The 26,012-nt window shown below is 45.5% G+C and overlaps 1 protein-coding gene across 18 annotated transcripts in view; it reads left to right on the top strand.

Moving 5' to 3' along the window:
- Positions 1-26,012, top strand: part of ARVCF (ARVCF delta catenin family member) — a 444,623-nt gene that overhangs the window by 354,856 nt on the left and 63,755 nt on the right. For all 18 annotated transcript variants that reach the window (XM_090062536.1, XM_090062534.1, XM_090062537.1 and 15 more), the window contains 2 exons: positions 19,906-20,023; positions 21,729-21,900. In XM_090062536.1, the coding sequence (XP_089918662.1) occupies positions 19,906-20,023; positions 21,729-21,900 (290 nt within the window). The remainder of the gene's footprint in view (positions 1-19,905; positions 20,024-21,728; positions 21,901-26,012) is intronic.

The raw sequence follows: 26,012 nt of genomic DNA, 5'->3' as shown, positions 1-26,012 counted from the left end.
TTTGTTGTTTTTCAAAATCCCTGCTAGGATTTCCAATCCAGAAGCATTTTCCTTTTAAACTGTACTTTCTTGTAGTTTAAATAATGCAGTGACATGACACATCTTAACAAGGCCATTTAACAACCCTTCCTGCAACTTTGACTAAGACATTAAGGCTCATTAGTAAGAGAGTACACTTAATGGGATCATTCTGTGAGAGCAGCTGAACTTAGGTTAGCCTGCACACACTAAGTTCATGCCAGGGACCTTGAATGTGTCTCCATGTTTGTCCTGAATTATTTCTCTTTCAATTCCTCTGATAATTCACTTCTTTTTGCTCTTCAAGAGTGGAAGCTTTAGTCCTTTGGGTCAGAGAGCACTTGCAATCAGGTGTTCTTTTCATTTCCTCCTGCAGTTATTCATCATGACTCTCAGAAACAACACAGTTTTTAACTACCTAAAAAATTAAATTAATACTCTGCTTAATTACTGTTCCCCTGGTTAAATTACCTTTCATTCTCACTTGTACCTTACATCGGAGGGAACAGAGAGTGCACAGTTTAGTTCTTAAATTGCTGACTTTGTAGCACAGATTCTGTGCTAAACTGACCCGCTGTCAACAAATGTTAAGTGAATTCATCTGCATAGTAAACAGATGCAAAGTGCTACTTTTTCCAGGTTGCCATCTGCAGTTGCAGCTTTTCCTGTCAATTCTCCAACTACACAGAGAGTCATAGTTGCAGATAGCCCCGGGGTTCAAAGAGCCAGCTTTGGATGTACAAATACATATATAAGTATACTAGAATTGGTTGATTTACACTAAAACACAAATTCTTTACAAATGAGCTGGAACAGAATTACTATTCCCTCTGGCTGTCCAGCATGATATTCTGACACGAGGAAGCATTGTTGTCCAGTGGTGAGAGTGGTAGCATGAGCTTGGGTAACATGGGTTGAACTCCCAGTTCTGCAGTAGATTCGGACAAGCCACTTCAGGGCCAGATCCAGAAGGATACTTAAGTACTGCTGTAACTTGTGTATAACCTCTGTACTTCAGTTCCCATCCAGGAAATGGGAATAATGGCACTGACTTGCTTCCCAGGGGTGTTGTACAGATATATGCATGAAAGACTATAAAGTACTCAGATAATATGTTAATGGAGCTGCAGTATTACCTCAGATAGATAGACATTAATATCTCTATCAGCTGGCATCAAAATGTACAGTAAGAAGCAAGTAGTCTTAAGTCTGAGTACTTGTTTGAAATAGTAGAAAAAAGAATGACATGACAGTGAATGAGATGCACAGTGAGTCAGTGAAGGTTGGCATATGTTTGTGGGCCTTCCTGTGTGCAAATAATATGCTCTCCTCCTAGTATACTGTTTCAGGTGGTGCTGAGAACACAAGAGGCTTAATAAATCACTAGTATTTAGAACAGGGGCGGGGATTTATTTCTGGTGGAGGGCCGCTTACTGAGTGTTGGCAAGCTGTCAAGGGTTGCATCAGTAGCCCTGCCCCTTGACAGGTGCCCCACCCCAGGAGACCATCTTATGACCGGAAGTCCCACCCCCTAACCCCCAACCTTTGCCATGAGAAGTCCCTCCCCTTGTCCCTGAAGTACTCCTTTCAGCAAGGGGTTTTGCTGTCTCAGAACCAGAAAAATACCAAATTATATTCTAAAAATCAAATATCTACAACATTCATTAATTTGATTTCAAAAAACATTTTTGTACTGATTTACATGTTTGTGTAGTGTACATAGAGGTGATTGCGTGTAGCTTAAAATGAAGTCTAACTTGTATATTGTGGGGGGTGGGGGGCATGGGGGTGAGTATAGGTTTGTGGGGGGCTGTGGGGTGTGGGGGAGGGTGTGCATGTGGGGGTAGGGGTGTGAGTGTGGGATGAGGGAGCATGCGGGGGGTATGGATACGTGGGGTGTGGATGGGTATAGGGTTTGTGTGGGGTTGTGTGCGGGAAGGGTGGCTGGGGTATGTCAGGGGCTGTGGGTGTGGGGGTCTGTGTGTATGGCAGTGTGAGGGGAGGTGTGGGTGCATGTGTATGGTGGGGTGTGCATGTGGGACTCACCCTGTGAACACACACACACATGCACACGCATGCATACTGTCTCTCCCTTTCTCCCTCACTGCACGTACACAGACACACACACACTCTGTCCCTCCCTCGCTGTACCCACACCTGTGCATGCACGCACACATACACACACATATACTGTCTCTTCCTCCCTCATTGTGCACACACACACCCCTACACACACACCGTTCCGCCCCTGGCCCCAGGGTACTGGCATGGGCCTACGTTCCCATGGTCTGGTGGTGCAGCTGGCGCCATGTGGTGCTGGAACAGCTGTGCAGGGAAGCAGTGAAAGCTGTGGCAGGCAGAGGCTTGGCGGGGGGGAGGGGTTGAAGGGATCTGGGGCGGCGGGGCTGGCTTGGCCTTGCTACTGGCTCCTGCTGGCTTCCCCTGGGTCCCACTGTCCCTGGCTCCTGTCATCTTTGACAGGCAGCCAGGAGCAGATAAATACAAATTTTCTAAATTTTTTAGGGGCCCCGTAGGCCAGGTAAAATGGCCTGGTGGGCCAGATTTAACCTGTGGGCCATATTTTGCCTGCCCCTGATTTAGGAAGGGCAAGACATAAATCTAGTCCAGGAAGGATTTATCTGTCTTCCTGAAAAAGCCAGAAATTGTTGTAGGATATAGACTGCCACACAGATATAATTCATTACATTTTGGACAGGTTGTGTGCACAGCACTGATAATAATGAATATGTTCTATGAACCCAATTCCATTTCCTTAACTTGTTCTTATAATCATTTTCTCAGTGCAGTAAATATATCAATCTACAAAGCTCTGTGATAAGCTCTGAATCGCCATGGAGGGTTCAACAGACATGAAGCCAGCTGTATTTTCAGCGTGTATCTGCCAAAAAGTTGAGTCCAGAAGTGATTAGGTAGCAAACAAGTCACGATAGTGCCAACGAGTGAGAATTCGTTTTCTTCCCATTCCAGTCCGCCAGAAGACAGTCCTGCTCAACTGGTAGTGATGAAAACTAATGGGGATTGTCTTAGCTAAACAGGGAAGCTTACCCTAAATGAGTAGTTTTGCATAATAGTATTGTCCCATAGTGTCCAGCTTGAGGTAGCAGTGTGGTAAATGGTTAACATGTCAGCTATTTTGAAGGGTCGGCTTTGGCGTATTGTTCTGATACTGTGAATTCTGCCTTATAACTTGGCTTTTGTGAACTTGTAAGGGTGGTCTTTTTCTAGGTGCTAGGTCTAGACTGTCTACCCACATTCATCATTCTGTGATCTTTGTTTCCAGGGCAAAGGAAGAGGGCTGGAGTCTTCCAGGGTCGCTTCCTTCCTCTGGCGTCCTCCCAGTGCCTCACAGCGCTGGTCTTTCCAGTCAAAGAAAATTGGGTCCTGCTGTCTGGAGTCTGGCAGCATTGCCAGGGCACTGGCAACTAAGGGCCTTAGATGACACGAGAGCTGTGTCTTGCCAGGGGCTGCCATGCTGTGCTCCTATTTCCTGTCTCTGGGGGAACCCAGTTACCCAGATGGCCCCATTCTGTTACCTTTTCAGAAGCTGCAAGCTCAATTCAAGGAAGAAGGGAAAAAATAGCTGTGTCAAAATGAGCCAGTTATGCCCTCCTTGCCTATTAATAATGATTAATGTATAGCTTTTCTCCCAAGAAAAGTGACTGGGAATTAGAGCTTTCAAAATGAATTACTCTCAAGCTTTATCTGCTTCCAATCCTGCAGGCATGATAATAGTACATGATAACAGTAGCATTATATTTCCCCTATCCGCCCTCCCACCCACATGAGGCAGCCTTGATCTCAGACTGACAGAAGTGGGAAGGCAACTGAGCATAAATCTTAAGATCTGAGAGAGCTGGTTGTGCAAGCTCCTTCTAAACAGCTTGTCTGGGGAAGGGAAGGGAGTGGGAGGTGAGGCCCTGGGGAGATGACTGCAGTGCCTCAGGATGGTGTCAGGGGGACATTGTTTTGCATGGCAGGACAAGCTTTCTTTAAGTGACAATAAATTTATAATTAAGCTTAAGTAGTGTAAGTTTTATGCAGAACACTCTCATTGCATAAGGGCTTCCCACATGGACTGAGATGCAGTTATGGTGGTTTTACTAGTCCTCTAAAAAGATCCTCTGATCAAGCCCTTTGGATGGTTTCTCCCTCTATTATCCCATTCACATTTCTGCTTTAGATAGTGTATCTCTGAGCTGGAATCCTTTTACCTGAGAAAGACAGCACAGGGCTACTTTCAGAACAGGTCACTGCCCTTTGTTCGTTGTTCGCCTAGAAGAGTCTCAGCAAAGTGGCGCAGGATGGCTCTGGCCCATTCTTCATTGTGGCTGCACTCTCTTCACATGTGACTTTACATGTGGCCATGGGGCTGTGGGCTAGTTGCATGCCCTTGTAGTCCAGTTGCTGCAGCAGAAAATGGAGTTTAAATTTTATACAGGCTTTGCTGAGGTACAGGTACATTTGAGTGGGACCTCCCTCCGGGACCTAATTGTAAAATGCCCCTGGAATATTAAAATAATGGAGTTCCATAGCCAGCTTTCTCTTTGGGGATAACAAACAATAAGCAATGCAGAAGAGGGTGAGATTTGTCTGCAGAGTGCAGGTTCAAGGAACTCAGCTCCTAAGAAAACACAATACAGAGGAGTAAGGCAAGGCAGTTTCTTAATTAGCTTACTGATATTGTGCAGGATCACAGCATATGGCTGTCCTGGGGCTTATATGATGAGCAGAGCATTTAATTCGTGCTAGTAAAGAGCTTTTAGGGTTCCTCCTGACAGTTTCTGATGTTTAACTTGTAATATAAATAAATTATGCATAGATTTTAGCAGCAGAGACATAGCCTAGTTACATACAGCCCTAATGTATACAGCCAAACCTAAAGCACAACTTTAAGTTGCACACTTGCTTGTTGCCTTCTGTCATTCCCTTGGAATAAATATGGGTCCTTTACCTCTTGACTCTCAATGAAAGGAACTTAGAAAATGTCTGTCATTGTGGCTCGATGAAAAGTTAGATTTGAGATGAACCTTGCTACAGCTACTGTGAAAGGCATTTAAAACAGGGCTAATGGAGATACCGGTCAGAGATTCCTTTGGTACATATGTGCATCGCAGATCCTTTACTGGATAAGGAGACGTATTTTTGCATGAAGCAATTCATGGAGATTCTTTTCATGTGGCACCAGACACGTGGTAGCGTGGGCCAAGCCTCTTAGCCTGGTCTCAGAGCAGAAAATGGAATAATAATTCTGAAGCGAAGCAAGCCGACAGGCATCCTGGTATTCTCTTGCAGTGTTTCTGAACAGTTCTGTGTGCAGGAGAGGGAAGTGAGGGTCTCACAAATAGGCCATGTTCAAGGTGACCAGCAGCTATTTTGCTGGAAAGGCAGTGCATGGATTTCGACGTGCTAAGGACCCCAGATAGCAAAGGGCAGACCTCCACAGCTGCCACGGATTGTTGTTAAACCGTGAAGCTGGCTGCAGTGTCTTGGGTTACCATGAATTGCTTCTTAAATCAAAAACCTCTGACTTGGTAGTGAGGTATGTAACAATGAGGTTTATTGATCACCTCTACTCTGCGTCGGTGTCTCTAGAGCACTGGCCAAACTCCCAAAGTCTTGTTCCATCACTTGGTTCTTGTGCAGCCCTTTGCCTGGGTTAGATTAAAAACAAAGGATTCTCATTTTGAATAGGTAAAAGGGTCTCTATTGTGTGGGCCAGCTGGTGCTGCTGTGTTACTTTCTCCTGGGCCTGTTCAGTCCTTACATGCCAAAATGCAGCTTAAGCAGAGCTGAAATATCTGTTTCCTCTTCACTCTTACCCATGCCGGCTTTCCTTTCTCCTCCCCATGGTCTTTCTGGACCCTAGTAAACCTCTCCAGTGTCAGAGACCTGCTCATAGTCCCACCACTGGGTCTTGCTTCCTCCCGGTTTCCTTATCATCACTTTTGCTCTATTTCAGCTGCCTGGTCCAGTCTTACTGTCACATCCCAAGTGCTGTGACACTGTTGAGGAGTGGACAAAATCCAGCCCATGGTGGACTCCATTGCCCAGCAGCCTGTGCTGTGGCAGCTCCTTCTGGCTGCCGGACCCAGCCCTGCTGCCCGGGCACCACCGACTCATCTGTTCTGCACCCGCCACTGGGGACAGGACCTACATGGGCAGGGTGCATGGCTGAGTGGCTGGGATGAAGCTGCAGCAAGGGAGCAAGATGGGTGGGCAGGGCCAGGGGGACCCCGGGATTTTGGGGCAGTGATGGTATGGGGCAGAGCTGCGTTCTGCTTCCTGCATGCCCCTGCAATGAGCGCGGGTTTTGCGGGCAGGGGCATGCCGGCAGCAGATCATGGCCCAAGCTCCATGCTGTCACCACCCAAGATCCTGGCCCTGACCCCAGAGCATCCCCAGGATTGTGGGGCCAGGGCAGAGCTCTGGTTTTATGGCCCCATGTTGCATGGTCCTGCGATCCCAGGGAGACCAGCTAGAAGCTGCATGGGTAGGGACTGCTGGGAAGTGGAGTCTGGTTGTGGGCCAGATCTGCCATCCTGCCCACTCCTGCTCTGTTGTATGCTATAGGGTTAACTCTATTCCATTCACCCTTCCTGGGACCCTTCTGTCTTTAGCATCACAAGCTGCTTCTCACTTTCTCTTGCTTATTAGGATGCATATTATCTGAATTTTTAAGTCAAGCTGCTTGTATTCAGTGAGGAGTGAAATTCATCGTACATACCCCTGCCTGAAATGGGGGAGAAAAGGGTTAGTTTTTAAAATGTTATGTGCTGAAGGTGGTATTGCTATTTGGGACATTTAGCACATAAAATACACTAAGAAATTCAGTGCATTTACCACATCTCTTATTTACAGGTCTCCCTTGGCAGATGTCCAAAACAAAACTTTTTAATAGCAAGGGGCTGTAGACTAATGTTGAATCTCAGAGTAAGCGAGTGAGGCAGGCAAAACGTTTAGGTGAGACTTGCAAGGACGTGATATGGTAGCTTCCCAGCTGAGGCATGCAACTGACCCACTTCTGTGAAAAAAAGGAAGCTAATGGCACTTTTCTTGCCTGTCAAGCCAACAGAGTTCTGCAAAGCTATTTTGAAGGAAACTGATTCAGAGAGCACCTAAAAACCAATAACCTAAACTATGTGGCTATTGGGAAAACATGTGCCCTGTCTCTGTAATGCATCCAATAGTTTCTGCTCCTGTCCAGGCCTCCCAAAGAACCATTCAATAAACGGGTATGTCATATGCCATACAAAAATCAAAGTGTCACATTCAGGAACATCCACAAAAAGAAAAAAGGCCAGTATGACTTTGTTTTCACAAAACGTATTCGCTACTCACAGAGGTCCAGGGGGCTCTCTGAAAATATCTGAGTACTGAGATGGGGTGGTAGGTGCTGTGGTGTTCCCTGCCATCCGTGTCCCATGTTGCTTTTTCATCGCTGCAGTAGAACAGCGTTGTTGCTTTGTATCAAGGTGGCCTTGGAAATTGTAGTTTCAGTTAAAAAAGGAATCATGACCTCGTCATCCTTGTATTCTCGTACGTTTTTGTTGATCTACCCTAAGAAATGCTTCTTCCCTGTGAGCGTTCAGGTGGTTGGGGGAGTGGCTGGAATTGAGGGAGAGAGTTTGCCACTCTTAAATACCATTGATTTTGCATCGAAGAAATGCAAATTAAGTGCCATGCATTTAATCACTTTAAAAGCTTTTCTCTTGAGGGCAATTTTCACAGAAACGGCTCACCTATCGCAGAGGTGATGAATGCCAGCCCCGTTACTGCAGGCGTAAATGTTACATTGAGACTTACATACCATTTAGAGACCTATTTGATTGTAATTATAACTTTATCTAAAGTCAGAATGGATTTCTCACATCTTCCCTGCTACTTTCCCAAGTCTTTAATACCAGCCCACCGAATTCCAAGTATGAGGGTTTCTATGCTGGTAGGTATTTACTTTTATTTAACATTTACTCAGTGCTCCTCCGTTTTGTTTTCTCAGGGAAAGCAGATATTTAAACAGCGACACAAATCCTCTTTCATTACTTCTGCCTACAGATTGGTGTGCAAGACTTTCGAGGCTTTGGGAGAAAATCCAGGTCATTTTCTTCTTTAGCTGAAAGGTTGTGGATGTTGAATTTTGATCTGCAAGTATATAATACAGTTTTTGTGCTTTTCTATTTATTTGAAATCAGCCACAGGATGGGTCTTTTGCCTATCCACTGCACTTAGACTATTGGGGAAGGTGGTTTTAAATTTGACTGCTAACAGAATCCTTCATTTGGATACAGTCTGGGATGTATTTACCCTAAGAAAATCTTTATTTGTTAAGCTTTGCATTGGTATTTATGTATCCCAAGAATGCTATCTCTGTTTTTAAAATGTGATGTTTATTGAACTTCTTCATTATTTATACTGCTCTAGATCTCTTTTGGGGAGATATTAAAAAGCAGGAGTCAACAGAGAGAGAGAGAGATTACAGCCCAGTAAAACACAGTGAGAGCACACACAATTTAGTTTAATTTAAAATGGAACGTTATAAACACAAAAGACAAGAGAAAGCTTTGTATAAGTCTATAACGTAATCCTGAGAGCAGGGCGCCTCCTTACTGCCAGGTATTCAGAAAGACCTTGCTTAGGTATTCCAGTTTCCCACGTTGTACAGGTTCTGCTTTATAATGTAAAGGTAGTTCTCTACTCTCTTTGGTCACACCAACTCAAGCAGTCTGGGACCCTCTCCTGTTCTCCTAGCTCCATCTCCACCACATACGTGTGATGATTGTGCCAGGTCTTTGCCAACACCTCCCCTCTTTCAGTCTGGTCCTGCAGGGCTTGGCTCTGTGCTCACAAGTGGCAGGGGACCAGCCTGGTTCCCCAGCCTGTTCCCCCTCCCTCCATGGTCTGGGCGAGCTGATGGGAATCGTGACCCCTTCCTCGCTCCCCTTATCAACTGCTTACTTTAGTCTGTGCCAGAGGTGGGAGAGGATGGAGTCTTCTCTTTAAGAAGGGTCCTATCTTGTCCCTTCTTCCAATCGGTCTCTGAATCGGAAGATACATTCTCCTAGGTAGGTGGTCAGTACTTGAGAAACATTTAAACTGTTAGCCCCACACTGCAGTCCTATTGGGTCTTGGATTCACATTTTAACAAGGTGTTACTTACCTTTGCTGTGCAGGCAGTGGTTTGACATGCGGCTGTTAAAGAACTGGCAGGGACAGGCAGGGGGGAAATAAACCCCCTCCCTGCTCCCTTTGCCATGCGTCTGGCCATGCCCCCGCCCCTGCCATTGGAGCAGTGGGAGGGAGGGGGCCTGACAGGGGCTGCTGTGCCCTAGCCAGGCTGGGGTTGGGGGGGGAGGGGGATACAAGCCCCCTCCCTGCTCCCTTTGCCTCAGGGGGCCATGCCGGCCACATCTGGCCATGCCCCGCTTCTGCTCCAGCTAGAGAGCAGAGAGGCGGGGCCAGTCCTGCTCTCTGGAGCAGGCAGCACAGCCCAGCCCAGGACTGCAAAGCGTGCTGGGATGCTGGGGGACTCTGATTTAACTTAAACCAGGAAGGGGTCTCGGATAGAAGTTCCTTAAACAGGTTTGACCCAAATCAGTTAAGTCGGATACTATATTCAACTAGGTTTATATTAAACCAGTTTCAGCCATTTTGAAGCTGGTTTATGTGCACTGAACACAGGACCAGCAGGGCGATTATGCTTAGGGACAACCAACCTGGGTTCATTAGAGGCAGGTCCTGTCAGACCAACCTGGTGCCCTTCTACGACCAGGTCACCAAATCCTTGGATGCAGGTGTCACGGTGGACATAGTCTTTCTGGACTTCAGGAAAGTCTTTGACACTGTTTCTCACCCCATTCTCATCAAAAAATTAGGCTGTGGCATTGATGCCTACACAGGCAGATGGGTTGCAAATTGGCTGGAGGGCCGCACCCAGGGAGTGGTGGTGGACAGGTCGTTTTCAGCCTGGAGGGATGTGGGCAGTGGGGTCCCCCAGGGCTTGGTCCTCGGGCCCACACTGTTCAACATCTTCATCAGCAACTTGGACAAGAGGGTGAAAAGCACCTGGATCAAGTTCACGAATGACACTAAGATATGGGGAGAAGTGGGCACATTAGAAGGGAGGGATAGGCTACAACTAGACCTGGACAGGTTACGGGGTGGGCGGATGAGAATAGGATGAGTTTCAATATTGACAAGTGCAAGGTGATGCACCTGGGGGGGAAGAACCAGCACCATACTTACAGGCTGGGGAACTCCCTTCTCATCAGTGCAGAGGCAGAAAAGGATCTTGGAGTCATTATTGATTCCAAGATGAACATGGGCCGCCAATGTGAGGACGCGGTCAGTAGGGCCAACTGCACCTTATCATGCATCCACAAGTGCATCACAGACAGGTCCAAGGAGGTGATCCTCCCCCTCTGTGCGACATTGGTCTGGCCACAGCTGGAGTACTGTATCCAGTTCTGGGTGCCGCACTTCAAGAGGGATGTGGACAACATAGAGCCCAGAGGAGGCCACTTGCATGATCAGGGGCCAGCAGGGCAGGCCCTATGAGGAGAGGCTAAGGGACCTGGACCTGTTCAGCCTCCACAAGAGAAGGCTGAGAGGGGATCTGGTGGCTGTCTATAAACTTACCAAGGTGGACCAGTGGGGAACGGGAGAGACCCCGTTCCCCCGAGCACTACCAGGAGTAGCTAGGAATAACAGCCATAAGTTGACTGAGAGTAGGTTCAGGCTGGACATCAGGGGGCACTACTTCATGGTCAAGGCAGCTAGGATCTGGAACCAACTTCCAAGGGAAGTGGTGCTTGCTCTTACCCTGTGGGTCTTCAAAAGGAGGCTAGACAATCACCTAGCTGGGGTCATTTGACCCCGGTATCCTTTCCTGCTCATGGCAGGGGGGCAAACTTGATCATCTGCTCAGGTCCCTTCCAACCCTACCAACTATGAAACTATATGAGACTTCTGTTCTGTTACAGGTTGAAGCCAGGTTTCTGATCTGATCACCTAAACTGCTTTCTGTGTAACTTCTGTCCCTACCCCCCTTAGCTACAGACCTGGCATGCCTGAACCATGCTAGCTTAATGGTCACTAAACGCAGGTGGCCCTTGGTCCCTTTATTTTGACCCCTGCCTTGATTCCAGGAAGATTTTTCTCCAGATTCTAATTACTTGAATTTCCACCAATGCAACATGTCCCCCCCAAATATATTTTCTCATTTTTTTAGAGTCACTTTTCACGTTGGTGAAGAGTTGCTGCATTAATGGTGCTCAAATCAGAAGCCCACTCTTGACAGGCTGAGATGCTAGCAACAGAGGAAGGGTGCAGTCAGTCAGATTGGGAGCAGCAGTTAGTCACACTGACATGTAAAAAAAAGCTTGAGGTTCTCCACTCCCTCCTCCTCCTTTTTCCCTCTGTCCATCCTTTTGGACCAGCAGCCAGATTTTCTTGCATGCATAACAGGCTTTTGCCTGGGGATGCTTGAAAGGTCATACAGAGCTCTGAGTCCTGTGTTTTCCAGATTGATAAACAACAAAAACTTCTCAGATTTTATTTCTTAGAACATGCAAACTGCTGCTGCAGGCCAGTCATTGAGACGTGTTGGTTCCACATACCAGGAGCCAGATCCTCAGTTGCTGAACTTCAGCGTAGCTTCATGAAAGACAACAGAGCTTACTTTGATGTGTCCCAGCCGAGGTTCTGACCCCGTGTATTATACTGTTTCCTATCTTGTACACCTTGAACACAGAGTTTTCTTTCTCTTCTGATTAGATGTTTTCATGTGTTTGCATATGAGGGGTAGAAGCGATCACTATCTGGTACAAATCTGGTCCCCGTATGGAGCATCCAGATCTGTTGCGTGCATTGCTGAAAGTTTCTGGATCCACAACCACCCAGCCCATGCTCTTTCTGTGGAGCATTGAACTGCTTGAGCATTCTGCAAATTCTCTTTTACATCTGCTGGACTTTTTGTGGTATATTCATTATTTTTTTATCACTCACTGCTAAGAAGCAAGTTTTTAAAACTTAATTTTCTTTGGCTTTCCTTCTGAACGCAGTCAGGCTTCATGCAGATAGTTTTGTGTCACCCAAGCATTCCTCTCTGAAACAGCTGTTCCTAGCTACTTTCCTAAAATCCTTTTGTACTGCCAGGGCAGCTAAGAGACCAGATAGCAAAGGGCAGTATCTACACGCCCTAGTTTTTGCTAGTTCTACTATGATGCTTTTGGTGTGCAGACCCTGGTGGAGCCAGGGTGCGAGTTAAACCTTCTGGCAGGCTTGGAATAAAACTCTGTCGTTCCTCGTTGTGTAAACCACAGTCTGCTGGAGCCCAGGGACCCAGGAATGCCTGGCATATTCCCCAACAGCAGGTACCTGCCACGGAAGCCAGACCTGCCTGAGATGCCTATAGGAAGTGTGATACTGATTGTCCAGCAGGGAAGATGGGATGGGGGTTGACTGCTTTATAGAAACCATGTATTTTATGAATGACATTAACACTCAGCATTTGATGAATTGATAAACTGTTAGTCTTATTCTTTTTGGTTCATTACACACTCATGTACAATTGTGATTTACAGTGGAATTTTCTCTCAATGCACTCATGCCTCAATATTCAGTACATTTTTCCCCTTTAGTTTAAAGTGTTGCAAGGATTTCCAAAACTGACAAGCTGAGTTTTTTCTTTATTGACGTGTTTTGTAGTGTTTTTTCCTGTTTGTCATCTTATTGGCATGTTTACATATCAATGCATGTTAATCATGAAGTGCATAAAGCAGAAGAAAGCAGAAACCAAGATCCCTTCAGGTTGCTGAGAACAAAGTGCACAAAACGACCATTATATGTGTAGTAGTGTAAACGAGCCATTTACAATTCTGTTCCAAGTGGATTATGGAGGGGATAAGGGAGGGAGGGAGTTGTTTGGAATAACGTGATCATTTTTTCATTAATAGTCTGTCAGTTTTCCTTAAGTCTAGAAATGAAAAGCTTTGGAAAATATAATGAGGGAATAAGAGATATGACATGCAGCTTCCAGGGCCTTTCTCAGTGCGTTTCTGCCACCCTCAAGCTTAATAAGTAATGTTCCACTTCAATAAATGTAGTTGAAGGTGGAGCTTCTGTCTGCAAGGTGCCATAGAGAATCTGAATCCTAATTTCAGTTTCATAAAGATTTGGCTTTAGAATGTACTCTTGGGCCTTTGCTATGAAAGGATTAGTACAGGTGGAGGAAGAAGTGTGCTGCAGGATTCTGTCTTTTGAGGTGCACCTGTGGAGTCAGATCCTTGCTCTTCACTTCGCCTGCGCCGCTTTGGCAGAGACTAGTTGAGCTGATGTGTTTTGATTGGGGGAAAAGATTTTCTTATCACTCCATTTAACTTGCAATCTAATTTGGATGTGTTAATATGCTATTACGACATGCAGCGTACAGTGAAATGTATATTTATATTTTGAGAGGTCTCTGAGAAAATGTTTTCTTCTAGTTGTCCAATTAACATATCAACCTGTCCATAGAGATAGAGAAAAAGCTATGATTGATTTGTTAATTATGCTGAATTAGATTGTCAGTCCTTGTACGTTGCAAGGAAGAAAAATTGGCTGCGTGTTTCAAGTGGAAAAGGGCAATGATTTTGTAACATGTACTTTTGCAATTTAACATCTTGCAATTTAGGATTGTGAGCTTCAAAGACCCTGAAGCTCAGAAGCCTTTCTTCTTGCTGTTGTTAGTAAATATCTATGTTTAGAAATCCCTCTCTATGTTAATGTCTCCAAAGAATACACCTTAACGTTTTCCATTTTGTTCCCTTTAATTTTAGTAGAAGCAAAGGGGATAAAATCACTTGCAATGCTTGAAAGATGAATATTATTTATTTGAAAGTTTGTGCTCTTGATCCATGTTTGCAGGAGCCCACACTCTAAGGGTTTATTTTGTCTACTCTGGAGCTAGCCTAGATCAAGTGAGAGCAGCCAGCCTGAAGGGTAAATTGTGCCATACTAAGCTGCTCTTTGCAAACTATCTTGAGGCATTTTAGGAAAACTTTTCTGCCAGCTGTGGGCACTAATGGTGAAAGTGATGTTTGCCGAGCCACCATACACGATTTTCTCTTGCCTTTGCTGTATTAGAATCATAGAAAATTAGGGTTGGAAGAGACCTCAGGAGGTCCTGTAGTCCAGCATTTCTCAACCTGTGGGTTGTGACTCAAAAGTGGGTAGCAAAAATATATGAAATAGTTGTGAACAAATGAATCAATAAACTTTAAAAATTAATTTGTCTTTAAAGGAGAAAAACATGGGAAACTGGCTTTTTCCTTGTGGGCTGGCAGAGTTCCAGCCTGCAAGGGGCTGCTTGTAGGCCCGTGCAAAGTGGTTAGTATTCACTTTGGATTCAGCCAATTTGGGGGACAGTGATTCGATTCAGTGATTCAAATCACTGTCCTGAATCAATTTGGTCTAATCTGATTCAGAGATTTGGTCACCGCCAAATCGGTTGAATCTCCGAATCAAACAGGCCCCATCCTCCACCCCATGAGTGACTGGTGCCCCCTGCATCTGGGGCGGCACCTGCGGAAGCTGCTGACCCTGTCAAGGGGGGTACCAGCCTTACCGACAGAATCAGTGTTGGCTGTCAGGGGGGCACTGGCCCCATCGGGGGGAGGCATGTGCACCCCCTGCCAGTCGCCTATGCTCTGCCTACTCTGCCAGCCCTGCCCCGGTCCCAGCCTCCTGGCTCTTTAAAAAAAAAGCCACGACTCACTGGCTGCTGCCAGGTGTATGGTGATCCCCTCTGCACCCCACTGCCCCATGCTGTGTGGGGGGCTCTGCCACAAGCCCCCATCCCCTGCTTGCACTCTCAGCCCCCTCCTCCCCCAAGGCTGCATTGCTTGGCCCCAGCTCCTGACTCTTTAAAAAACAAAAAAAACCCGTGCCACCCTCACTGGCTGCTGCCAGGAAGGGGGGAGATTTCTGATGTCCCCTGCTTCCGTGTGCTGTGTGGGGGGCTCTGCCATGAGCCCCCAGAGGCCCCGATGGCCACTGCAGCATCCATTGAGTGTGGGGCTTTTTTTTTTTCAGAGAGCCAGGAGCTGGGGTGGGTGGGGCAGCCATGGCGGGGGATGGGAGGTCGGGCATGGGATGGAGGCTCATGGCAGAGCCCTCCACACAGTGGGGGGCAGCGGGGATTCCTCCCCCACCTGGCAGCAGCTGGTGAGTGGGAGCTTCTTTTTTTTTTTTTTTAAAAGAACTGAGGGGCTGGGAGAGCAGGCATGGGTCAAGGGGTGATCAGGATGCTGGGGGAGCAGGCAGAGGATGGGGCCTGGCAGGGGTCCCCCCCATAGTCCTCTTCCCCCTCCTCCAGCCTCTGCCCCCACCGCCTACTTACTGGCATGGAGCCCAAGTCCAGCTCCCTGTGGCAGTGAGTGGGGACTGCCCAAATCTCCAAAGCTCTCTGAATCTTTTCCAAATTGATTCAGAGAGCTTTGAATTGATTCGGACCTTTTTCTTGATTTCCTGATTTGATTCAGATTCGGCGATTCGGCCACTGAATCAGGCCAGATCTCCTCTGAATCTAATCAGCACCTGAAGCTTCACACAGCTCTAGCTGCTTGGCCTCCCCATGCCCCATACGCTGTGGGGCTGGGGGCTGGGGATGGGGGGCAGTGGGCTGGGAGTGAGAGGCACTGGGTTGGGACTGGCCATCAACATTTACAGATGGGTCCTTTTACAAAAAAGGCTGAGGACCACTGATCTAGTTCAAACCCTTGCTCAAAGCAGGACCATCCCCAGGTACATCCTCCCAGCCAAGGCTTTGTCTAGCCGGGTCTTAAAAACCTCTGAGGCTCGAGATTCCACAACTTCTCTGGGTGCAGTGAAATCTCCTACCACCTCTCTGGAAAACCTGTTCCAGTGTTTTACTACCCTCCTAATAAATAAATTCTTCCTAATATCCAATCTAAACCTCCCTTGCTGCAGCTTGAGGCCATTGCTCCTTGTTCTGTCACCTGCCACCATTGAGAATAGTTCAGCTCCATCCTCTTTTGAACCCCCTTCAAATAGCTGAAGGCTGCCATTAAATACCCTCTAAGTCTTCTCTTCTCTAGACTAAATCAGCCCAGTTCCCTCAGCCTTTCCTCATCAGTCATGTCCCTCAGCCCCCTCACCATTTTAATTACCCTTCACTGAGCTATCTCCAATGTGTCCACATCCTTTCTGTAGCAGGGGGCCCAAACCTGAACACAGTACTCCAGATGTGGCCTCACCAGGGCTCAATAGAGGGGAATAATCACTTCCCTGGATCTACTCACAAAACACTTACCAATGCAGCCCAATATGGCATTAGCCTTCTTGGCAATAAGGCTTATTCAGCTTATTGTCCTCTGTAACCCCCAGGTCCTTTTCTGCAGAGCTGCTGCCCAGCCAGTCAGCCCCCAGCCTGTACTGGTACATGGGATTGTTCTGTCCTAAGTGCAGGACTTTCCACTTGTCCTTGCTGAACCTCATGGGATTTCTTTTGGCCCAATCCACCAATTTTTCTGGGTTACTCTGACTCCTAGCTCTACCCTCCAGTATATCTACTACACCTCTCACTTGGTGTCATATGTGAACTTGCTGAGGGTGCACTCTGTGCCATCTTCCAGGTCATTGTTGAAGATATTGAACAAAACCAGCCCCAGGACCAACTCCTGGGGCACTCTAGTTGATACCAGCTTCCAACTAGACATCTAGCCATTGATTACTACCCTCTGAGCCTGTTGCTCCAGCCAGTTTTCTATCCACCTTATAGTCCATTCATCCAGCCCGTACTTCCGTACCTTGCCTGCGAGAATATTGTGGGAGACCAGATCAAAAGCCTTGTTAAAGTCAAGTTATACCACATCTGCTCGACTCCTCACATCTACAAAGCCAATCATTGCATCATAGAAGGCAATCAGGTTAATCAGGCATGACTTTCCCATGGTGGATTCATACTGACTGTTCCTAATCACCTTCTGCTCCTCCAAGTGCTTAGAAATGGATACCTTGAAGATCTTCTCCATGATTTTTCCAGGGACTGAGATGAAAATAACTGGTATATAGTTGCCTGGATCCTCCTTTTTCCCTTTCTTAAATATGAGCACTATGTTTGCCCTTTTACAGTCATCCAGGACCTCTCCCAATTGCCGTGAGTTTTCAAAGATGATGTCCGTGGCTCTGCAGTCGCATCAGCCACATTACTGTGTTCTAGTGGGAAGCTAAGGATCTGACTCTGCACAGTAGCAGACCTTGCAAAGTCCTGCCATTAAAACAACTGTCATTGCAGACACAGAAGCTATGTGCAGGTACAGGATGTAGGATGGAGTGGCCTTTTGGCAGTGACTCATTGGCTCGAGAACCGCATGACATATTTTCTTGAGAAGACCACATAAACCAGATAGAAGAAATGAGATGTGTTATGCAGACTTGCAGAGCTGAGTGGCATCCATGTGCAGACCACTAGTTGAGGCCTAGAACCACAAACCCATTTTTCTATAAAATGTGACTTCTAGAGACCATGGCTTTTCGAGTGAAGAAAGAACTTCTTTGAATTTATCTTTGCCCATCTGTATTTAGACATCTGCTGGGCTCTGCACAATATATATGAGAAAGGGGAGCACTCTGAAAGATGACTGTTCTCCTTCACGGGCACTCTCTTTATCATTGTACCTGTAGGAGAACCTCACACATGCATTGGTAAGGTGATGCTGCAATAAATGTCTGTGTTGTGCACTTCCTTGCTATTGCTGTCGAGGTACTTGCACAGACAAAGGGATTGATCAAAGTGAAAGTTTAGTCCACCACTAAACACTGTAGTCTGCGGCAGCAAACAATACAAGCAGTCCGGCTGCCTTGCTGAGGAGCGTTAGGCCCCATGGGGGTAGCATGTACAAGGGATGCAGTACCATGCCAGATATATGAGGAACGCACATGGTCGGGCTACCTATTACTCGGCTGTGCCGGTACAGGGGTTAGTGTGCATAAAGTAACCTTGAGTGGAGAAAGGGCAGAATAGCTGTGGATCTCAGAAGTGAATGTTGGCCTACATCTCTAAGATGCAGCATTTAATGACAGCTCTAGGTCATCTGTAATATCCTTTGTGTTAGGTTGCCTGCAAACTTCCTCAGTGTCTCTTGAGCTCTCTGGGGCACGGATGGGTTTGGTAATTAGGGTCCTGGATAAACTGCCCATAGTGTAGCAAGGATATTGGGTTTTTACCAGACTGGAAGTTCTCCCAGAACCAGTAAGCAGTCAGATGAAGCCCTCCCGCAGGCTGTTGGGATGATATGTCATTACGAGCTTGTTGATTTGCAGTACTGGAAATCGTAAGCATTGCTGGCATAAAAATATCATTATACAAGCAATTTGGGGTCAACCTAAGGTCAGCAAGCGGGGAGTACAGGTTCTTTGTGGATGCCATCAGACTGAATTGGTATAATGGAACCGCGGGCTACGTAGTGCAGAGGGCAGTGGGGTCTGAACATCAAAGTGGATATCTGTACTGGGTAATGACAATACCTAGTCATGATACAGGGGACAAGAGGGATGACAAATTTGGAAAGGCATTGGGAGATGTTTGTGTGCTATATCTTCAACACTGGTTTCTGTTGGAGCAACTGAATGCAAATGAAAGCAAAAACATCATCTTCATACAGATCCTGGTGAAATAAAACCTAGTTCTATGTGTTGTTCCACTACTTTTTGTTGTCTCATGAAATTAAAAACATGGATATATATGATGAGGCTTGCTCACTTATTTTGTAATACCCAGGGATTCATTGGGAATGTACTGCCAGTCTTTGGTGTGGAAATAACTAACACTTCAGACTACCTGATGTTTTCCATTGCAACCTATGAAGAATTGTTCTTGTCAGAACCAGATGCGGTGGGGATTAGTTATTACTTTAGGACCTGTTCGTGCTTGCATTTAAATCAATACAAATCCTAAGAAAAATCTCCTCAAATGACATATATTTAAGATAATAAAGTTCACAGAAAAAATATTTTCAAAATATTAGATATTAACTGGAACAAGTGTCATGAGTAGAGTTGGGTGGGATATGATTTCCCATCCCACAAGTGTTTTTGGTATTTCATAAATGTTCTTGCTCTACCTTAGGATGAGCATTTCAATGTGAAATATTGGACAGAAAAATAAATGTATTCACAAATATGTAATAGCCATTCATGGTTAGGGCACTCTTCTGGGTATATAGTACACTTGGGTCTAAACGTCTGCTCCAGTAAATATTTAATCAGTACGCGGTGGGACAGCTCCAACGGGAGAAGGTTAAGAGAGATCCTTCCCAGACAGGCCGTTATTCTGGTGGTGAGAGCATCCCCGGGAATATGGGAAGCCCTTGTCCAGCTTTCTCAGTTGTTGGCTCTGATATAGTAGGAGTTTCTTTTTTCTCTCTTCTTTTCACCAAAAATACACCATTGTTAAAAATGCAACGTCCATTTCTACAAAAAGGCTCTTGTTTTAATTAGTTTGCACTTTCATACAAAATGCTGTTTCACTGGAAAACCGTCAGCCTGCTCTATACCATGACGTTGGGCTGTATCAGAAGTCCAGACAAGTGAGCAATGACTCTTTCTTTTAATTATCTAATCCAGTTTTCATTTAGAGTTTATGAATTGCAGGTGTGTGGCCCAAGCCTCAGGCACTGGGCATAGATGAGGTCCAGGTTTGTAGAACTTCTCTCTGCTTGATCGCCTTTTGTGTTGCCAAAAACCCACCACAGGTAATCCAGCACAGAGTGTTTAACCTTTGTAAAAGAAAGCAGTGTAGATGTGAAGGTTTCCATGCTAAATGTAAAGGTTTCCATGCTAAATGTTTCTGTTGTGTTTGTTCTTTGTTAGGAACGTAAGTTCAGATGGAGCAGAAGCTCGCAGAAGACTGAGGGAATGTGATGGCTTGGTGGATGCTCTCCTTCATGCTCTACAGTCTGCAGTGGGCAAGAAGGATACAGATAACAAGGTGAGTCTTGTGTATTCTGATTTGGATGAGTGTGCTCCTTAAGATGCAACTGCTGACCTCACTGCACACTGAGGGTATTTTGCTCTTAACATAAAGGTATGAATTGAGATAGGCAAACCCACCTGGCCTTCCCAGCCCTGTTCTGGATCTTGGGGATCTTCACAAGCCACCTCCAAACATGGTGGCAGGACGGGGGGGGAAGGGGGGGGTGTCACTGTGGGGGTTCATGCAGCTGTTATTTGTCCCCTGCTGCTGACATTCATCCTTAACATGGCTTCATGCCCTGTGTCTTGGTGGTGCACCCATGCCACTGCTCTTCTTGACTTCCAGACCCCTCTGGGAGCCCCAGGGACCAGAAGACATGACTTTGCAAGCTAATCTGACCCACAGGCTGTACATTTGACATCCCTGGTCTAAAGAGATGCTGAAAGGGTGCCTCATTTTGTAAGCCGGGTGGCTACTATGGTACCATTTTATTGCTTGTCTTTCTGACATGGGAAATATGCAAGGAGGAAGAGCAAATGGAAAGACAGCTGAAATGGCAATTATTTTTAATCCTCCTCCTTCTCCTCCTCAGTTGACTTCTATTTATACTCAAAGTCCTAAATTATAATTGTTGATCCTATTGTGTTGTACTCTATACAAAATACAGCCAAGGAGCTAGGCCCTGCCTGCGAGAACTTTTTTGAGTCTGTACTGTATATGCTGTACTGAGATCAAATCCTGTCCACAAGCAGACACGCATCAATCCCAGTGACGCCCGTTGGAGTCCTGTTTGCTCTCAAAGGGCTATTTGGTTTTACCACTTCCTACAACATGTCAGCATATTGTGACTTATGAATAAGGAGCCCTTATGCCTTCATCATCTACACGAGAGATTGTGGAATGCAATCGAATTTTAATACGAAGCTTTGTTAGTTTTATACTGTGGTTTAGCCTTACATAAATGCACATATGTATGCTCCTGCACACACTAGCTTAGTGCTATACACATACATACATATACATATACATATATACATATATCTCTATATCTATAAATTAATGAGTCCCAGCCTGTGTGAGACCTACCCAAGAGAATCAACCCCAGAAGTTTTGTCATTTAATCAGATCCCTGCTTTTATACAGACCATTTTGTAAGTGGATTTTGAAACCACCCGATGGTTTCCATTACAACCTATGGAGAATTGTTCTTGTTAGAACCTGACGTGTTGAGGATTAGCTGTTACTATGGGACGTGCTTGCGCTCACATTGAAATCAATGCAAGTCCTAAGTTTGTGCCAGAGGTACTGCAGTTAAACGGGTCTTGTGAGGGGGCGGGTGTGGAGGGAGAGGAGGTGAAGTCTGCATTTTAAAAAGTGTGTTTATGATGGTGTGATAACTGCCCACTGTATTTTTACAGTGAGTTTGATCTTTAAGGGAACCTATTTTAAGCATGGTGAGTTGGTATCTTTGATCACAGAGCCTACCTTTTGCATAGGCGCTTATTTATGAAGTGTATTAAATAAAAAAAAAAAAGTTTTAATAAGAGAGAACTGAAATTAAGGTTTGTTTGATTAAATCCTCTTTGAACCCTACATTCTTGTCTCAGGGGGCTTTACTATTTTTTGATTCATAATTTCCCCCCATGTGACATAAGGTTGCAAATAGACAGGTGTTTCTTTCTTCCTTTGTTTTTTTTTTAATTTAAGTTTCTTGTTACAGTCTGTAGAGAACTGTGTGTGCATCATGAGGAACCTTTCATATCACGTCCACAAAGAGGTCCCAGGAGCTGACAAGTACCAGGAGCAAGATGCAAATCAGCCTATGAGCACAGGAGGCTCTCAGAAGAAGAAGAAGGATGATGCAGGCTGTTTTGGTGGGAAGAAAGCTAAAGGTGTGTTTCAAAGAGGTCTCTGAAATTTGGAGTGGTTTTTGGAGTTGTACTGCTATATTGTGGTCTCAAGTCCTGCTGCTGCCAGCACACTTGTGTAACTTCATTTACACCAGCAGTTTCCTGGGGTTCAATGAGGCTATCCACGTGCAGAGTTGCAGCATTGCATGTTTGTGGACTTGGGGCATGTGTTCATTCCTACATATTGGGGTCTGCTCCCCTCTTGATGCATGTACTTAACTTCCATTTAGCATTAAAGTGGAGTTATGTACTTTGAAGTAAGAACAGGCCCATTGACACCCATGGCTGGGCAAAGGTTGATGTATTCTGCCTCTCATTCATGGGCTGTTGTTCCTTCATTCATCAAAACCCCTGCCAAATTGCACATTAGTTCCATCCATCTTGCTCCAAAGCATTTGCTGCTGTATGCGGAAGCAAGAGAGACGCATGCTAATTTCTATGCACAGTTGTCCTTTCTATGCCTGTTTCACATCTTCTAGCCATCACATTTAAAAAAAGGAAAAACAATTCCCCCCCCCCCCCAAAAAAATAAGAAGACAAAAAAATCTTGATGCTGTCATTCTTGCATTCATTTAAATTGCAAATGTGATTCTAGTAGCTTTTAATTGTCAGTCACTTCAGACCTGTTCTCTCCCTTTTGAGTATGAATGTCACAAATACATTGCTTCTCGAGAGGGAATGAATAGTGTCTCAGTAAACCCTTTTTTATCTTCCTTTTCAATACTTCAACTTACATGTGCTACTTGGTACTTGAGAGAAATTCAACTTCCCAACCAAATTAGGAGGCAACATACTCATTTCTCTGACTTGGGCACTTAATTCCTTGTTTCTTTATATTTATGTCAGTCCTTAATATAGCTGTACAGATACTGATTGGATTTGGTACTGAAGTGCAGATTACTAGTCAGCCTTGGAATGCCTCTAATTTAAGCGCCTAAATTTGAAGGCCCAGTCTGGGCCCTAACAACTGATCCTAAATTTAAAAATTGGTCTTTACCCCTCTTCAGTATCCCGTTTCTGAATCAGCATACAATATATATACAAGTTACTGTAATGTGAATTTGCTTTTGTGGTAACTACAGTCTCTTTTCAAGCCGACTGAATCTTTTATATACATTGAAAAATAGTTCGTTAGCAACTGGGGAAAAAAAAAACCCTTGAAAAGGCAGAAAATCTTACCTGCCTGGCCAGGACTGTCTACCAAAAAGGTAAAGCAATTTTCCCTTGGAAATAATATATACTGATGTGGGCTGTCCATTCTCATCGCTTGTGCAGGTTACCCTGTCACTTGAGAGCAATGCAGTTTGTGTCAATGTGTGAAAAAATATTCCCTGGGGTGTGCAGGAACGCAGACCATTGCTGAGGCCCAAGGAGGAGTGTTCACAAATGGCTGTTCCACTTGTTTGTCAGAAGTCTGTCCACTTCCTGCTGGGCCCAGCTCCAGTGTCACTGGGTCTCTGGTTTCTGCATTATCAGCCAAACTTTCTGGGGACATTTGTGTTTGTGGGCAAACAGGTGTCAAAACTGTGAGATGCTGAGGACAAACTCCTGTTGACTTCAGTGAGAAAGGCAGATGCACGGTGACCTCTCAGTTGTTGGCCCTATGTGTCCAGCAGAAAAAAGCAATTATTTTTCCTGAGCGTGTTTTAACACTTTTTCCTTGTAGCTCTCGGCTGTAAAAAGTCATGCTGTTCTTTTGGGTAGGATTGAGCGGTAGCTGTGCTGAGCTCCCAGCCAGTGGTATACAGATCAGAAGGGTTGAGAAGGACAGGCAAGCTTAGCATTAAAAAAAAAAAAAAAATTAAAATTCATTAGTAAGTCTGCTTTTAAAATCATAAATAGAAAACTCCCTTTTTTACTGCGTAGCTTCTCTGAAATTTCCTTAGTTTTTTAGGTCTAGCACTTGAAAATAGATCATTTCAGTTTCTTCCTCTCTCTTCTCGCTTGCTCTCTCTCCCCCCCTTTTTTAATTGTTACAGTTTTTTCTTGCTTATTTTATTTCATGGTCATTGATCATAGCATTTCAGACCCCCTGCAAGGGGCTAGTTGGCCTCCTTTCCCCCCACTCCCTTCAGCATCTTTTTAAATGACTAACAGGAGAAAAGGAACCTGCAGGGAAAGAATATTTTTTCAGCAGGAACAAAAGGGAGAAGAGGGAAGTGTTTTTATCAGTGAAAGTTATTGCATTCCTGTAATTCTGAGGTTTGAATCAGTTCTGTGAAATTCTGCTTCTTTGTGATTGTTCCTTTGTATTTTCTTCCTCCCTGTAAATTTTTGTTTTTTCTTTGCTGCTTTTCTGGTAATTAGAGGAGTGGTTCAATCAAGGTGAGTCTTTCCAGTACTTTTTTTCTAACATTGTCATAATTTCCTTCATTCACCTTTTACATAAAAGGGCAAGAGCTGGCACAGAAGCCTTGTTCACCCCACCCCGCAGCGCACCTCAGCTACGTGCTGCTCATTGCTACTGCTCTCACCTGGAGGCCTAGTTTGATTCAGGGAACTCTTCCAGTTTCGCTGGCATGGTTTGGGAGGGGCTGGTCTCAGTAAAGAAAAAAGGGCCACGGTCACCTGGGGTGCAGACCCACCAAGTGAAGGAGTCTGTACTAGGGACCTTTGCCAAAAATTCATGTGGGGTTACATAAGGCCAGGGTTGCCTCATTGGGCCCAAGAGAGGGCAATAGGGTATGTCTATATGGGAGAATGAAATCATGATTGTAAAAGGTGCTACCTATGTTTGACTAAACTAGCTGAATTGAGTTAACAGCAGCTGTGAAGACACGGTGACGTGACGTTCAGTGTGCTAGCAAGCCGAGTACAAAATTTTGTAGGGAGAGTAGTAGGGATCATGGGTTTTAGTACATGGTGAAGTCCATGCTACCTTATCTTTACTGCTGGTGGGATGGAGCATAACTAGATTAATATTGCATGTGCTATAGTCGCACTTTCCTTTTGCTGTGTGGAGATATCCATAGTCTAATGGTCTGAGAGTTGGGCTGAGAGCCAGAAACCATTATGTTCTAATCCCAGCTCCTCACCCTCTCCATTGGATGTCCTAGGCAAGTCACTTAATTTACAGGAGCAAAATGAGGATAGTGCTTACCCGCCTCACCTGGTAGGTGTGAGGATTAGTTAGGTTGCATAGTGCCCTGAAGATGAAAAGTTGTATTATCTTTGATGCCATTGATGGGAATGGATGGGTTCCAGCTGATGGCCTCTGGGAGTCGCTGCAGGTGTGATGACAGATGGCCATTAAACCAAAAAGCCAAGCAGCGCTGGCCCAGCAGCAGGGCTCTTCCCACCCGCCCGTGTGGCAGGGGAGCATTGCCCCCGCAGCGCTCAGCCCCTGGGAGAGCCTAGCGCCTCGTGTTGCTTAACTGAGATCTTTTTGAGCTGAAGAATTAGCAGCACAGTACTGACTGCCTCTAAATGGCCTTCTTCCTTTCCAGTTCTGTCATCCAGAAAAAGGATGGCTGGGATTTAGCCCTTGAGAAGAGAAGGATGTAAAATGGAAAGGGGAAATGAGGTATCCTTTCGGCTTGTGCAGTAAAGCAGGGGGCTGTGAAATATTAGTCGTATTTAATACTGAAATCTTTCCCAGGCTTTTGACCCAGTAACAATGACAGTAAATGAGCCCGGGGACGGTATATTTGATCTTTTCTTGTGTGGCAGGAGAAGGGGCTAAAGAAGCTTTAATTTAACAGTTACCAAGATAGTAAATCATTTATTACACAAGCAAGTGTCCTGTCAGGCTGCTTTCCCACACCAGAGCACTGTGCCAGCTCCTACAGCCAGGCCCCATAAAGCAGACCTGTCAGGAGCCATGCTCAAAACTGTCTGTCTTTTGGCAAAGTTCTGCGTTGGGCTTCTGATCTGACAATCTCTTCTTTCCTCTAGTGGCTATCCGGGAGGGGAAGCGCGTGGGAGGAGGAAAAAATCCATAAGCACAAAACTGTTGCTTTAAAACTTTTTGTTGTCCTCTGCCAGCGGGATTGTTAACTATCCCTTGCCACTGTGAATGTCACTGCAGGCTCGACTGGATTTGTGAGAGGCTTCGGGCTGCCCTGCGTAGAGCTGGGACCGAGCTCATCTCGTTG

This window comes from Crocodylus siamensis, chromosome 9, assembly GCF_052110815.1.
Source record: "Crocodylus siamensis isolate JL-2025a chromosome 9, ASM5211081v1, whole genome shotgun sequence".
Classification (NCBI taxonomy): Eukaryota; Metazoa; Chordata; order Crocodylia; family Crocodylidae; genus Crocodylus; species Crocodylus siamensis.
The sequence above is the reverse complement of the archived record's forward strand: the minus strand, read 5'-3'. Positions and strand labels throughout refer to the sequence as shown.